The 16,027-nt window shown below is 35.7% G+C and overlaps 2 protein-coding genes across 2 annotated transcripts in view; both read right to left on the bottom strand.

Moving 5' to 3' along the window:
- Window positions 1–1,489: 1,489 nt before the first annotated feature.
- On the bottom strand, window positions 1,490–10,581 carry LOC136800935 (uncharacterized). The gene is made up of 7 exons (XM_067057546.1): window positions 10,425–10,581; window positions 8,761–8,880; window positions 7,523–7,698; window positions 6,410–6,509; window positions 4,759–5,571; window positions 3,028–3,177; window positions 1,490–1,985 (listed from the first exon to the last, which is right to left on the bottom strand). Exons 1-7 carry the CDS (start codon window positions 10,549–10,551, stop codon window positions 1,714–1,716), a joined length of 1,758 nt encoding a protein of 585 aa, XP_066913647.1. The 5' UTR covers window positions 10,552–10,581; the 3' UTR covers window positions 1,490–1,713.
- A 3,096-nt stretch (window positions 10,582–13,677) lies between these two features.
- LOC136800934 (target of Nesh-SH3-like) overlaps window positions 13,678–16,027 on the bottom strand; it is a gene marked incomplete in the record, with an annotated part of 15,512 nt that continues 13,162 nt past the window's right edge. The window contains 3 exon segments of the mRNA XM_067057545.1: window positions 13,678–13,942; window positions 14,653–14,770; window positions 15,753–15,881. Coding sequence (XP_066913646.1) covers window positions 14,681–14,770; window positions 15,753–15,881 — 219 coding nt within the window.

Below are 16,027 nucleotides of genomic sequence, written 5' to 3'. Positions count from 1 at the left end.
CAAATTCGAGGTAACTCTCGGACGAGAATTTCATACACGATACACATCCCCTATAACAAAATAAATTCTGGGGATGCGCGCAGCCTAGTGTAAGGGACGCAAGAACCTAAGAAGAAGTGTTGCTGAGCTTTAAAAAGAAAATTCCTGATTTTCCTGTACTGCTCTAAATTTTCGAATCCATCTGATACCATGAACATATAAACGACTGGACATCCATCTCCTTTGTTTTTTGGAAGATAACACTGCTAGCTTCGTTGCGGCCTCGTTAAAAACATAGAATGAAACAATAAATTTTGATGATATACTTCTTGGGAATACCTTGCTAAAACGTCAAAACTTCGACAAAAGTCTCTGTTGTTCTACCTTTCTCAAGTCTTTTAGGTATATCATAACAAAGATAACAGAGGCAAAATCATCGTGAGCTTGCCAAAACTCCGATTAATTTTTACTCAAAAGTATAAAATAATTGTAGAGAGTATGGGATTCAAATTATGATATTCTTATAACACAGGCTCTCGATTTTAGCGTACTATTTTTTTTAAGTCATAAAAAAAATTATTGGAGTGACAAAAGTGATTCAAAAGTATACACGCAGTTGAAATTCTACATTCCAGCGTTAAGAAAATGTAGATAAAATATATTTCAACTTTATCAAAAAATTTGAGAAATAGTTTTGTGAATTACGAGTAATGTTCAAGCTCTATCAATCCTTTCAGCTAAGTAATTCAAAGAAATAAAATTGTGACGGAATATTGTCGGATTTTTCACAACAAATTTGAAAAACAGTTGGCAACGAATCTCGCTTCAAAGACACAATAGAGATATACGTCCAGTCGTTTGTATGTTCATGCTGATACCAGTTTACCGACCCGTGCTAAATTGCAAGAAATGATGACGACATATCTGAAAGTGTTATGGTGGAGTACCATTTTTTTCGGTTGGGAGAGTACACAAATGTGACACCCCCTGTCTCACATTACCCAAGTGAAACTTTTTTTCTCAGTGGGGATAAAATTTCTTATTGAAATCCCAATGGGGATAAAAATCCAGATGAGCCCTACATATTATTATAGATTTCAAAATTATAATCAGTATCTCAGTTATTTTATGGCTACGTTCAAGTCTTGATAGTCATCATTTAATTCTGGCACTGTATAATTATCTTCATTGAAATTCAGCCCCTCATAATCTAGATCTTCATTTTCTGCTGTGGACTCGGAAAAATATGTCCAATATTGTACTCGGTACTGTGTTAATGATAGTTACCATTTAATTTTACAAACCAACAAAACTCATGGAAATACACCTTTCCCGAGATGTTTTCGACTTTTTTGTTACAGTGTTTCATTTTGGCAAAATAAAAACCTGCAACAAAATACAAAATGAATAAAAAAAGGATTATCTAAAAAGGTCTTCCGGTTTTTGAGTTATTTTGAATTAAACTTTTATTCTGAACAATAGAATTAAATGAAAACGAGGCCGGGCTGTATGTTTCGATTTTTATAAGACATTTTACCATGAATAAACATAACCATAAACAGTGATAGAAAAGAGCTTTTGAGCCCAACTTTCCAGGATTAATTCTTCTCTATAATACAATCATAAACTTTGATGTGATTTGAAAACCTTTAAAGAATCAACATCTCGGAAAAGGTGTATTCAACCCCTCATAATCAATATCCTCTGTTGGTTGGGCTTCGTCTTGTCCCTCAGTTATTTTATGGTTACATTCAAGTCTTGATAGTCATCATTGAATTCTGGAACTGTATGATTATCTTCATTGAAATCCAGCCCCTCATAATCAAGATCTTCATCTTCTGCCGTATACGACTCATCTTGAAGATTCATTCCTACGTTTCCATACTGATAAGGGACCACTTCGTCTAATATATCACCTCGACGTCTAGGTTTTTGTGGTGGTTGATCATCTTTGATGTCCTCGTAAATGTTACCATCGGGCGAAGAAAAATTTGTATCTTCTTTACCTAAAAAGAGAATTTAGAATATATTTTCATTTTAAGATGGACCTTTTATTGTTCCAAAAATTTTCCCGACAAGTCGCGTACTGGTTTTGAATATGATTCCCGTATAGTATGTTGCAATCAGAGAAATTAAGTATATATTAATTTTTCATGAAAGGGAATAGCCCGAAAAAACAGTTTCAATTATTGAAGCTCTCCCTAGTGATATCATCATCTAACAATCAAGGAGGCACCCACAGTGGCTTCACAATCGATGTAAACATTTTATTCAATGAGGCTTAGTTTATTTGATTTTTTTTTTCAGTGGGGATAAAATTGGAAGATAATTTTCTTCCGGGGAAGATATTTTGGCCAATTTTTCCGATGGGAAGGGGTCCCAGTAGGTCTGTGAGAAGGAATTATCGAAGGAATTATTGCAACAAAACAGTCTAGATTATCGAGGCCTTCCTTATCTAACCATAGCATAAGAAAGCTGCGGCTTTCTTATACTATGATCTAACAATCGTAGAGGCACCCACAGCAGCATTGCAAATCACGTCATCGCGCCAAAATGTTTTCTTTCATCACAATTATAAAGATCACATAAAGATCACATAAAGATTGTGAAAATGGCCATAATCATGACATTACGCCATGACTAAATTTTCACGCCTTCAAACACGAAAATACGTCAATCACGCAAACAGTTAGGAACTCGTTGCCACTCTCACACTTGCACCACTTATTAATTCTACTGATACTGAGCTCTGGTACAATTGTGAGTGGTACTAGAATCATAATATATACCCAGCTGGCACACAACATTGTTTCAACGTTCATCTAACGTTAAATGGACGTTGTGAACGTTAGAAAAACGTTAAAGCAACGTTGTGTGCCAGCTGGGTAGTTGCTGTGCATTGACCCAGCTATTACATAACGTTTTTTTAACGTTCATCTAACGTTATATGGACGTTGTGTTCATAAGATAAACGGTGAAAGAACGTTGTGTGCCAGCTTGGAAAGGGACGAGATGCAATTTTGAAAATGGTTTGAAACGAAAACATACCTTCCATAGAGGCAAACATAAGAGTTGGATCTTCGTAAGAGTTCATTTGATGCAAATCATTTCCCTGTTTGTTACCCAAAAGCATGGGTTTCCCAATGTTTGATGACGTAATTGTTTCTGTTTTTACTTCTTGTTCGTTGCTTTCTTTATCTATAAAAATGTACACAACCAGCTGGTACACAACGTTGTTTCGACGTTCATCTAACGTTATATGGACGATGTGAACGTTAGATAAACGTTAAACAACGTTGCGTGCCAACTGGGCAATAATCTAATTTGCTCTAAAGCCAGAAGGTTAATTGGTTTCTAATCACAGTCTTTAATCTAAGTGAAATTTTCCGTCGATTGATATACAATCCCGAAAGGGGGGTACTAGGGTTGCGAGCTGACGGGGAGTGCCGCCCGACTTTCGAACTTTGGACCCTTACCGGGACTAAAAAGGAGAAAACAAAGGAAAATTTTGGGAATTTTACGACTCTTAGCGGGACAAATTTGACAAATTTTGACCAAATTTCAATCTTTCAAGGGGTAAAAAGTTGAAATTTTCCTATTTTTCCGACCCTTAGTGGGACTGAAATTTGATTTTTATAATTTTTGCGACCTTTAGTGGGACTTTGGAAGTCCAAAGAAAAGGGCGGCACAAACCGTACCCTCCATTTGCCTAAGTACCCCCCCCCCGGGTATACAATAGAGCTTTTCATAAATTACGTTACGGACATCACTTGCCTCGTTCTGAAATTATCGCCATGGTGATAAACTTCCAGCGGATTTTATTAAAACTACTCCCTACTCATAAAAAAATCATTTAATGTCTCAAGAGACATAATCACCATGGTAATTGTTTGAATGCGAGGCAAGTGATGTTCGTGAACGTAACTTTTCATAAAGGTCTATTTGAAGGTATTCGAAGCGAAACTTAAGCCAGAAGAGTCTCTGAAAGTCAAACTTTCGACGAGATTCCAGGGTCAAATTCCCAATTTCGGAGAAGGTCTCGACAAAGAAAGTGTTTTCTTGGAAAAAGTTGAGTTAGGTAATTTCACCTAGAAAGTCCCAAGTGAAAACTCAATCTGAAGTCTACCGTGTGCGACTAAGCCTGACTTTCCAGCGCATGAAAAAAGCCATTCAAATTTGAATAAATTTGGGCGAAATGATCTTTATGGTGCGTTTTCTTGAAAAACTTTGTCTATTTTAGCGCAAAATCATGATTAGGTTTTGTAAAATGTTGCCTAAAAAGATTTGTTTCGTCTCAATTTTACACCCTTACTGCAAACTTATCGACCCCAACAGCTCACTTCAGAAAACCTAAACACCCCTTCTCACAGACCCAATGGGACACCTTCCCACTGGAAAAATTGGCCAAAATATCGTCCCCGGTGAAAAATTACACTCCAATTTTCATCCCCATCGAAAAGAATCAAACAAGCCAATTCTCACTGCAAAATATTATGTTATTTTTCCTATCCGTACCGAATTTTATTTTTAACCCCACTGGTCGAAAAAAATCCTACTGGGTCTGTGAGAAGGGGGTATTTCACTCCGGAAATCTTGAAAAACATACCCTTAAGGACCATACCCCCAAGGTAGGTCATATAGCTTGAGTGCCCCATGCCGGGCTAGCGTCCCAGCTGGCACACAACGTTGTTTCAATGTTCATCTAACGTTTACAACGTCCATATAACGTTAGTTGAACATTCAAACAAAGTTGTGTGCCAGCTGGGGCATTGTACATACCTTTTTCATTTCTCTTTCTCCGACGACACAGGATAAAAACAATGAGGACCAGCACTAGAACAGCCAAAGAGATAATTGATAGTGCTATTATAATACCCATTCCCAGAGTTTCTTCTTTTTCTTTGATTTGTTTGCCACCTGTCGATGGCAAAGCTGGTATCTTTGTTGTGGTCTCTTCTTCATTTGTTGGTTGAGTGGTCGTTGGTATCGTTGAATTAACTTCTGGTGTTGTTGGTGAAGATGTTGATCGTGTTTTTGCAGTAGATGTAGAATGTGTTTGAGTAGAACTTGTTGTAGATAGTAGCAAAGGATTTGTTGGGTTTGTTTCTATTTGGGAAGTCGTTGTAATCTTTGTTGTTTTTTCTGTGGACAATTTTTGGTCAGTAGCTGTTACTTTAGTCGTTGTTGTTGTTTCTTTATTTGCTGTGGTCGGTAATTTGGTAGGAGTTGTGGCCTTAGGACTTGTGGCTGCTGATTCATTGGCAGTCGTTGTTACTTTGGCTTTTGTCGTTGCTGGTGTTATGGTTGGTGTTGTTGTCACCATTGTTGTTGCTAATGTTGCCAATGTAGTTTGTACAGTAGTAGGTTTGGTTGTTGTTTCTTTAGTTTGAGTAGTAGAGGAGGATACTGTGGTTGTAGTTATCAAGGGGGCTGTTGTTGTTGTTGTTTTTGTTTTTGTTGTTGTAGCTATTGAGGACGTGGTTTTTGGGACATCAGTCGTGGTGGTAGTTGGAGCAGCAGTTGTTGTTGTTGTTGTAGTTGCAGTTGTAGTGGTAGTTGGTTTTGTGAAAATACTTTCGAAGTCGAAAGGATCTGAGAAGATAGAAAGATCATTAGCCAACAGAATAAAATAGTCACCACATAAAGCTTCGCCAAGCCTTCAAACAGGTTACGATATGATTTGTCAATCTCATACCTTAATCCCCCCAATTGATATCTGAGACACTTCACTTGATACCTTTTCCCTTACTGTCCTATATGATCTGTCAACCTCTTATGAGTAAGTAAGTTTGCGACCGCAGTCGAGGGCGACCCGAAGGCTCTCTTTTCGTATAGCTGTCTACCCGAAGGTAGGGGAAGGTGCCACACCTTTCTCTGGATTTCCCCACTTACCCTTGATCCGTCTCTTTAGTTGCTGAGTATCAAGCAGAGAGAGATCAAGCACCATTTTGGTAATCTTTGGTATGACCCCGCTGGGAATCGAACCGATGACCTTGCGCACCGTAGCTGGGTGCTCTACCTTCATGCTACGGTCAAACTCATAAGCAGAGCCACTTGCACCACTTTTTTTGATTTTATTGATGGTAGTGATAAAATCCTAACGTGTAAGCTCTATTAGAATCACAAAAAAGTTAACTAAGGGACTGGGTTTGAGTTTCATGATTTGTAGTTTTCAATAAGTCAAATAGACCTTGTCATAAATTACGTCACGAACATCACTTGTCTCGTTTTGAAATTATTGCCATGCTGGCTAACTCCCAGCGGATTTTATTAAAACTACTTTCTATTCATAAAAAAAACATTCAATGTTTTTAATAGCTGTGATCACACAATGGAAATTGTTTGAATACGAGGTAAGTGATGTTCGTGACGTAATTTATGAAAATGTCAAATTGTTTCAAATCAAGTAAGAATTTTGGTACTGTCTTACATGTTATTGTGCCAGTGACTTTGAAGACGATGTGTTTTCCTGTGTTTAACACTGCAATAACAAGCTGTCCTGCCCAGTTTGCTGGTAATCCTGTGACAATCTGAATATCAAACAAACTACAGTTATGTCTCCGTTTGTCAAACACGCACGGGGAGCTCTGTGGAATAAGGGAATGAATGATGGAAGGAAGTTATGGAGATGGTTTGTAATGCATTTTTGGACCAGAAAACTCCCCTGGTGGAACTTCTTCTCGCAATGCGGATGATAATTTCTATTGATATCCAAATGGGGATACCTCATCGGGAAAATTTTGGTCGGGGAAAATCTTCGTCGGGGAAAAATATTCATCACTTGCTGGTAGTTGGTAAACGCATTAAGGCCGGGGAAAATTTTCGTCTGGGAAAAATATTCGTCATTTGGCCAAAATTTCGTTACTTTTCTCCGACGAAGTTTTCCCGATAATGTAGTAATTGCTTCCAGGTCGAAAAAATCCAGTGCAGATGGTTTTGGAGTGAAATTTCTTCTCAATGAATTTCAAATAGAGATGAAAACAAAGTCAATTTCTCAGTGGAGCTGAAATTTTAGGGTATTTTTGCCGCCGTGGAAGAAATTTTGGCTAAATTTTCCAGAGGCGCACATTAAAAGAATTAACACTACTTGTTCATAATTTATTTCGTTTAACCTTTTAAGTGCCAGTGACGAGTATATGGTCATGGGCTATGTAGGAGGGCGAAGCCCTCCTGTAATGCCCAGTTTGAGTTAGAAATCGTCATCTTTGGTCTAACTCGTTGGAATTAGATTGGGCTTCATGAAGCCTCTATAAGGGTTTTTTTTCACAAAATCGAGCCTAAGAAGAACGAAGAGTCAAGAAAGTAAGATTATTTTTCGAAAGTCAATAGAAAATTGTTTTGAAAATCGAATAAATTTTGTGAAATGTCTCTCTGAGGGTTACTTTTTAAGTAATTTTGTCTCTCTAAGAGTCACCTTTTTCGGAAAAAGTCAGTGTTTTTAAGGGTCAGTTTTAGGAAGTCCCGTTTCTACTCATACCCCTCATCCGCCAACCCCAATACCCCCTCCATGGGCCTGTAAATTAGAATTTCAACGTCTTCTTACCATATAACCGGAGTCCACTTCAAAATATTTTATTGCAGATTCAGAATAATTTTTTTCATAAATTCCTCTTTCTGTTCCTCTTTTCAAATTCCAGAACCAAATTTTCTTGATCTTTGCATCCCCAATACGAACATCTAGACTGTTAGTGTAAGTGAGAAATTCTTTCGAATTCGGCACTAAAGAAGAAAAAGAAATATCACCGATTATTAACATCTTATTCCATCACAGTTCTACAGTCATGGTCGAAATATATTGAGATTTTAGTGTATTTTAACGTTTTTCAGAATTTAAAGTTCGGGCGAGAATTGCTATTAGCACTTTCCACTTTCTTTCATTGAATATTTCGATTTTGGAGGAGTTCAGTGGCTTCTAGGCTATATTCCTAGCCTTATTGGAGCAAATTTGAGCTTTGAAACCCTGAGATCATAAGGTCCTAAGTTTTAAGTCTCATGTCAAAACTCTGAGCTAAAACTTTACTTTCCAACTGTAGTTTAAGGCGCTTAAAAATAATTTTTGGTGTTTAGAATTTCACAGTAAAATCCCCTTTGTCTCAAATAATTTTTGCATGATTGTAAATCTTCTTAGTTCCAAAAGTGCTCGATGAAATCTCAAATCTGTCCACGTCATTGAGAAATAAACATGTGTAGTTTTTTGGAGCTTAAAGTTTCGTGCGTTTGAACGAGAACCATCAGCCAAAAGTAAACGTTAAAATACAAAATTTAATGAGTTATATCGGTTATATACAGTGATATCATCTTAATTCATCGACTATCACAGCGGTCATGAAACCTTGCAACCCTGGTTTTTTGTCTTCATTTGTAATAAAATATTTCTAAAGCTTGCTTTTCAAAAGAAATATACGGTCAATAATATATCAAGAATTCGTCCAAATCAAAATTATGAAAAAAAACATTGGGTTTTTCCAGAAAAAAACTCTATCCATCCCTCTGTGGTTGGAAATGCTGTAACAACCCCATGGAAAATTTCAGGTTTAAACCCCTCTGGAATTCTAAATTTTAGTGGCATTTAAAAAGCTACCCCCGCATGGAATTTCAGCTTATATTTGACAGATTTTTGCATCTCCCTATGGAATTCCGCCACATACCAAACCTTACCCCCTTCAAAAACATCTCGAAATTGTCCTCTTTGTTAGTAAAATTGCGCTTAAAGTTCTTCTTTTGCCGTACCCAGATGAATATTCCCTTGTGCCTAATAAGGTAAAAATGATATATACTCACGATATTGCCCATTTCCATAGCATCGTGCTTGTTTATTTTCAGGACTCGAATATGTTCCACGGTAATAACAGGAACACATATCACCTTCATTGCATTGATAATCCCAAGGGTTCTTAGATCCTAAGAAATGACAAGTAAATAGTTTAACCTTAGAACGTCAAAGATTTTGTATCATTTATGTGCTTGATTTTTTTTAGTTTCATGGCTAAAAATGCTCTTAACATGTTCTTACTTTAATCATTTTGTGTGTATTTTTGTCAATTTTTCTAAGAATTTGGGTGCTTTGATTTTGCTAGTTTCATGGCCAAAAATGCTGTTAACATGTTCTTACTTTAATCATTTTGTGAGTATTTTTGTCAATTTTTCTAAGAATTTGGGTATGCTTTGATTTTGCTAGTTTCATGGCTAAAAATGCTCTTAACATGTTCTTACTTTAATCATTTTGTGAGTATTTTTGTCAATTTTTCTAAGAATTTGGGTGCTTTGATTTTGCTAGTTTCATGGCTAAAAATGCTCTTATAATCATTTTTGTGAGTATTTGTCATTTTCTAAGAATTTGGGTATGCTTTGATTTGCTAGTTTCTGGCTAAAAATTCTTTCTTTTTAATCATTTTGTGAGTATTTTCGTCAATTTTTCTAAGAATTTGGGTGCTTTGATTTTGCTAGTTTCATGGCCAAAAATGCTCTTAATATGTTCTTACTTTAATCATTTTGTGAGTATTTTTGTCAATTTTTCTAAGAATTTGGGTATGCTTTGATTTTTCTAGTTTCATAGCCAAAAATGCTTTTAACATGTTCTTACTTTAATCATTTTTTGAGTACTTTTGTCAATTTTCCCAAAGAGTGAAGTGTCTTTAGAGTCTGGAAAGCCTTAAATGTGACCCCTAAAATACCGTGAACACCAGAGCTAAGCTTTCTCTGAAAATTAAGCTGTGGAGACAAACTGTAAATTTTTATCGCGCATGTTTCAATATCATTAATATCCAAAGAATCGAAGATGGAGAGCACATATCCTCATGTTAAGATCAAGTAGTTTGTATAATTTTCTATTTCCAGTTGTTTAAAACTCTTCTGAGACTTATGAAAGACATTTTGATACGAAAATGTTCCAAATCATTTTGAGTAATCCACTTTTGGATAAGATTCTAAAAAAAGAAAAGGAATATTAAGGCTTAGGGACACGAGAAGTTTTTTTTCGCGTTGGTGCAAAGCAGTATGCTCTATCCCACCAACCTGAAACGCTTCCTCGTGTCTTGTCGTGTTTTTTCTTTCTACCATTAAAAGTGAAATCGACCACACTTTGATAACATTTGTGTGTCTCTCACTTTTGTTCTTGGGATAATGGAGCAAAATTGATTCGAATCAATTTTTATCCTTTTGCATTGCATCATCCCCAAGCCTTTACAGTAATTACGAACGTGAATTAAAGGTTTTGTTTTTAAAAAAGAGCGATATTGTTTGCTTACTCATCAATTTTATTTCACAAGCTTTTGCACATTGGATTGACACGGATATGAAGCAAGATTTGTCAGATAGAGGAAAAGAAAACATTTTTTGCTTATATCAGCATATAACATAACAATAAGAAGACACTGTCCCGATATGAAATATGTGTCTGATATGAAACGGGAACACTTATGTAAAAATAAAACCTTTAATCTTACCTAAGGTGAATCGGTCGTTGAGATCATCATAATTCCTGTCAACTGTAATTGTAGCAGCGTGGCATAAAGTCGACATAAGGAGAAGATAAAATAGTTGAATTTTGGAAGCTAGCAATTCATTAGCCATTGTAGAAAATCACATTTTATTGAGATCTTATTATCAAAAGAAATATATTGATTAATTTAACGCCTTTCTCATAACACCCCTGTGTCACAGACCCACTGTGACCGTAAGCCAACTAGGAAACAGGCCTAAAATGTTGTCCCCAGTGGAGAAAATACCCTGAAATTTTCATCCCCGCCCAACAAATATTGTCAACCCATCATAAACATCTAAATTTTCTAAAGCTGTTCCTTCAACATTTGGGAAATATTATATTTCCAAAATTTGGAAATATTTTGAAAATATGATGTTTCAATCCTGGAAATGTCATGAAATATGATATTTCCTAAACTTTGGAAATATAGAAAAAGTCATATTTTCAGATTTACAAATGTATATATGGAAATGGGCTTTTCCAGAAAAAAAACCGTACACCACTTGTTTAAGGAGCTCCAATCTTTTGCGAACTACACCCTCGGAATTCCAGGCAATTTTAGGATCATACCTCTCTGGAATTCCGAATTTTTACCGATTTTCAATCATTACCCCCATGGAAATCCACTTATTTTGACGGATTTTTGTCTACTGCTATGGAATTCAACTGCATTTCAAACCATACCCCCCTGGAATGGAAATGGACCTCCTCAACAGGGGGTGCACGGTTTTTTTCTGGAAAAGCCCAATATCATATTTTCAAGATATTTCCAGGATTGGCCAGTGTACTATACCATGTCCTAAATCAAAAGATAAATTTTACAAAACATTGTAATTTTATTGTAAACTTATCCTTGTTGTTTGAGTAATTAGTATTAAGCAAGCCAAAAGTCATCATATCTAAGTCCAATCATATAATAAAAACCTTAAGTAAATTTAGATAATTGCCATACGGTAAAAAAATAAGATAATACCATCCTATTTAATGATTTTTAATAAATAGTTAAAGAGTAGTAAAAAATGAATAGCTAATTTAAAAGGACCTTTATAAAACAATATCTTACACAAATGATGATGCCATAATAAGAGGGGCGGTCTTTTCCCCCGATGTTCGAACAATATTGGTGGGATTTGTTTATATTGACATTTTATTTTTAAGCCGTTGAATTATTTATTTTACTAAATAGATTGTCTATCTCAGTGGAGCGCTTCCGAGGGTATGAAATACCGAAATACCGTTAGCCTTTTTTTTGTTTATAGGAGCACCGGTGTAAAATTTCTTAAATTGCCAATACCGGAAAAAAGCCAGTTAAATTCGTCAAAAAATGATGAACAGCCATACCGGTAAAATCATTGCAGCTGTTGTTCTCCATTTTTAACTAATAAAGTTCCTTTTTTTAGAATGATTTTATCGAAATACTGGTCTGTTTGTGAAAATACTGGTACCGGCAGCCAGTTTAAATGACGGTAATTTTCTCTTGCTGCACCAAAATACCGATAATCTTTTGTGTAAATACCTATACCGGGAAGTGTGGCTAGTTGGCTCAGTCGGTAGAGCATTCCCTTTACAATTTAAGGGCGGTGCTCCACCTCAGCAGTTGACCTCCCAGGACTAGTGCAAATAGAAAAGGGGATAAACTTCCTCTCTCCCAGTTCCACCGATAGCTATCTACCAGATGAATATACTTACTTACTTACTTAATAGCTATAACATATCAAATGGTATATCTCAAAATACTGGAGCATGGTAATGTTTCTTTCAAATACTGACAAACCGGAAGAGAACAGGACCAATACTGGACTACATGCCTCTCGTAAGCCCCCTCTCTACTCGTATTACGCTTAATATCGGAAGTACCACTAAATATAAAATCTATAATACGAGGTTAGAGGCTAGATTTAATACCTATAAAGTCTTGGGACTCTTGGGTACATTTGTGACTATCCCGCTGTAGACTGTTAAAAGAATAGAATAGGACTGTACCGATAATGTTAGATATCCATTAACGAAATGATAGCTGCTTTTTACATTTGATTGAAAGCCTTACAAATGCTATATTTTCTGTGAACGGTCTTCATTTTGCTTTTTAGAAAAACAATCCAAAAGTTCCCTTAACAATTAAGAGCGCCAAGATCATAAATGTTCGGATAGTGCTGCGGTTTAGCTACTTTTTGCGATTTTGGTGTTTTTAGATTAAGGGAACTTTTAGCTTGTTATAGGTAAGTACTGTACACACAAAGGTTTCTTTTGATTGGCCAGGATCTAAAGCTCCAGCGTAATTAATTTCTCTCATTCACTTGTAGGAGTTTCTACATCGGAGCAATTGAGACTACTTACAGGCTTAAAACGAATCGACTTTAATAATACCCCTGTCTCACAGCCCCGTTAGAACTTTTCTTCCTCATTGGGGATAAAGATTCCTATTGAAATCCCAATGGGGATAGCCATTCTATTGTTCGGAGTTTTAAAAGTCCAGTGGCGATAGTTTTGGAGTAAATTTTGATTGAGGATGAAATCAAAGTCAATTTCTTAGTAGAGCTGAAATTCCAGGGTATTTTCCCCGTGGACGAATTTTTGCCAAATTCAGTCGGGCTGGTCCCGTGGGTCTGTGACGTTTAATAGGATTTGGGAAATTCATGAAAAGAATCCAATTCCCAAATGCATATTATTTTATCCTGATTATAAAAAGTGCCCTTTAACATTATATAAAATTACAACGTAAAATTAGAATTATGTGTATGATCTTATAATAAATTGTAAAGTCTATTTTCTTCTATCTGCCAAGGGCTCGATGATATCAGAGCTAGTTCAATTAAAAGAAAGGACTTTGATATTGTTTAGACTTAAGTTATGCCGCCTGTTTGACAATCATCAGCTAAAATGATCTAATAAGTTTTTTCATTTTTTTAGCTAATGATTGTCGTCCATACGGCCGATATGAAACTTTAAGTTCCAAACAATAAATCAAAGTATCTTTCTTTTAATTTAATTTAAATAAATTGTACAAAATATTGTCTTAACTTTGGCAGTGGAATCTCCATATTCATAAATGCAATGAGCACTGAAAGTTGATAAGTTTATCTACCAATGGGCTATTCCATTGTATATCCATACAAAGGGTGAACAAACATTTCCAGGGGGTAATCTGAGAAGATTTCCTAGGGTTCTAGGGTTTTATTTTCATATTTCCAGGGGGTTAAAAGTTATTCTAAAGTTTTTAGGGCATAAATGGCTGATTTAAGCTCTTCCACCTTCACTTTAAATTAATAAGAAATTTCTCCAGGGATTTCTTTGCAAATTTTGCCATTTTCCAGGGAGTATCAATACACTTTCAAGAATTTATTTTTGACTTAAAAAGGTTCATCTATGAATATGTATGAATATGTATGAATATTTAATGAAACAGCCCAATAAAGTGCTTTTAAATAAGTGCTCAAAATTTTAACTGGATCATCATGTCATCAAGAACCAAAATAACGCCTAAAACGATAAAAGAAATAAAACTTATAAAGCTAAATGAGAATGTGTGACTTGAAAAAACCAAACATTCTGTGTCAAAAACGTTCCCCGTTCTCTAAGTTCTTAGTTTGCTTGTTGATGAATCTGATAGCGCCCCTGATGGTACCAAAGTTTAGTATTAAGTATTTTTTAGTAAATTTATTAAAATCAAGAATTAGTACAAGTTTCTCTGGGTACGAGGATGACCACTCCTATCTGCTATGAAGGTGTGAAAATCGCAAAAATGCAACGGTCAATGAACAAAATGACACTCAGTATTATCATATGTGATCACCTCTTCCACTTTAAAAGTTAAGCACCTCTTCAAAATTCTTTCTACCCCCCCCCTCTAAAAGATTATTCTAGGAATTCTCTTGGCACCCCTTTTATCCCCTCCCTACCGGGCTGCTACAGATTTTAAACCGTAAGCAAAAATTTAAATACACTTTTCTCGAGATGCATAAATTTATTGTTTTCCTCTTTTCAAACAGATTCATTGCTATGAAATTGTCATCTAAACCAATTTTCCCAAAGGCAAACTTAACTCTAAAACATTAGTACTTGAAATTCAAATGTCTTGAGGTGTAAACAGCACAAATCAATTTGGAATATGTAATTATAGCAACAAATCTGTTGAAACGAGACACAATAATTTGCCTCTCGAGAGAAGAGTATTGCGAAATGCTACTCACCATGATAATTCCCGCTTTATCATCCTGTTCAAGCTTCAACGCAATCTCCTTCGGTCACTACAATGTTGTCGAACGCTACAACGTTACCCTTCTCATTTTCTCCAACGTTGATTGAAAGCTAGTTATAAAATAACAAAAGATTATCATTATTTTACCCATAGAGCTCTAGATCAATTACCAATGTTTTATAGTTCTACAATCGGCCCCGAAATAGATTAGCAATTTTAACTGTGTATTTTAACGTTTTCCAGAATTTAAAGATCGGGCGAGAATTGCAGTTTCAGTACTTCCTCTTTGTTTAATTGGATTTTTCGATTTATGGGAGGGGGTAATAAGTGGCTTCTAGGCTGTATTCTCAGCCTTATTGGAACATTTTTGAGCTTTTAGATCCTGAGATCCTAATGTCCCAAGTTTTAAGTCTAATTTTAACACATCTTAAGACTCAGTGTTTTTCTACTTTCAAAGCGTACTTCAAAGCACTTAATAATCACTTGCGGTTTTAAAGTTTTAAGGGAATTCGCCGATCTATTACCAATCTTTCATATTTGTCTTCTATAACCGCCTTTCTTCACTACTTATTATGCACATTTCAGATGAGAAAAGTTGTCTGTGACGACGTCTGAGACCGCTATTCTTTTATATTTTGTCTTTGTTCGTATCAGAATTCAATGCCACTTATTATAACATTCATAAGTTCCCATCTAAAGTTTTCTGAAAACTGCATATGAGTATGAACATAACATTAATGGCTTCTAATCCGGGGGGGGAGGGCAGTGGGTTTACCAACTGACGGTATGTGCGGCAAAAAAAATTACTTTTAGAATCGCACCCTTACATAGTGCATTTTTTCAAATTTTCAACTCTTTTAGAGCAAAAAAATCAAGATTTTCGAGCAAAAATTAGCAATTTTTCCTGGATTCGCTGAAATTTCCACCCATACAGTGCATTTATCAAAATTCCGCCACCCTTATGCATTTCTGATATTTTGAAAAGCTTAGCCTTAACCGCCGCACATACCCGTCGGTCAATTTGCCTGACTCCCCCTCCCCCCCCCCGGGTTACTAATATACAGAAGTAAAAATTAGAAAAACATGTTTTACTCTTTTGGACCAATTCTTTGATTTCGCTTTCTTGATCGATTTAATTTGGACATCTGTTGAGTAATTTTGCCATTGCGTGGTAGCTTCCAATTCAACGCAGTTACCTTTCTCACAATTCATTTTCTTTTCCTGAAAAATATTTCGGAGTAATCAAAAATTATCAATCATAAAACTAATCATTTTTATTGATGAATAGTATAGTATAGTATACCCACTTTACGATAAGTTTCATTTATAAATGTTTATTAGTACTTAAAGGTTTTGCTTTTAAATAA

Source organism: Clytia hemisphaerica, unplaced genomic scaffold (genome assembly GCF_902728285.1).
Source record: "Clytia hemisphaerica strain Z4C2 unplaced genomic scaffold, Clytia hemisphaerica genome assembly, whole genome shotgun sequence".
Classification (NCBI taxonomy): Eukaryota; Metazoa; Cnidaria; class Hydrozoa; order Leptothecata; family Clytiidae; genus Clytia; species Clytia hemisphaerica.
Note: the sequence above shows the minus strand (reverse complement) of the source record. Positions and strands in the feature narration are given on the sequence as shown.

Excerpts from the sequence above, each read along its gene's own strand:
- LOC136800935 (XM_067057546.1), bottom strand. The coding sequence starts at position 10,551 with ATGGCTAATGAATTGCTAGCTTCCAAAATTCAACTATTTTATCTTCTC. Across the intron at positions 5,572-6,409 it reads AGTCACTGGCACAATAACAT|ATCCTTTCGACTTCGAAAGT; the intron begins GTAAGACAGTAC and ends CTATCTTCTCAG. Across the intron at positions 1,986-3,027 it reads TATGTTTGCCTCTATGGAAG|GTAAAGAAGATACAAATTTT; the intron begins GTATGTTTTCGT and ends TTCTCTTTTTAG.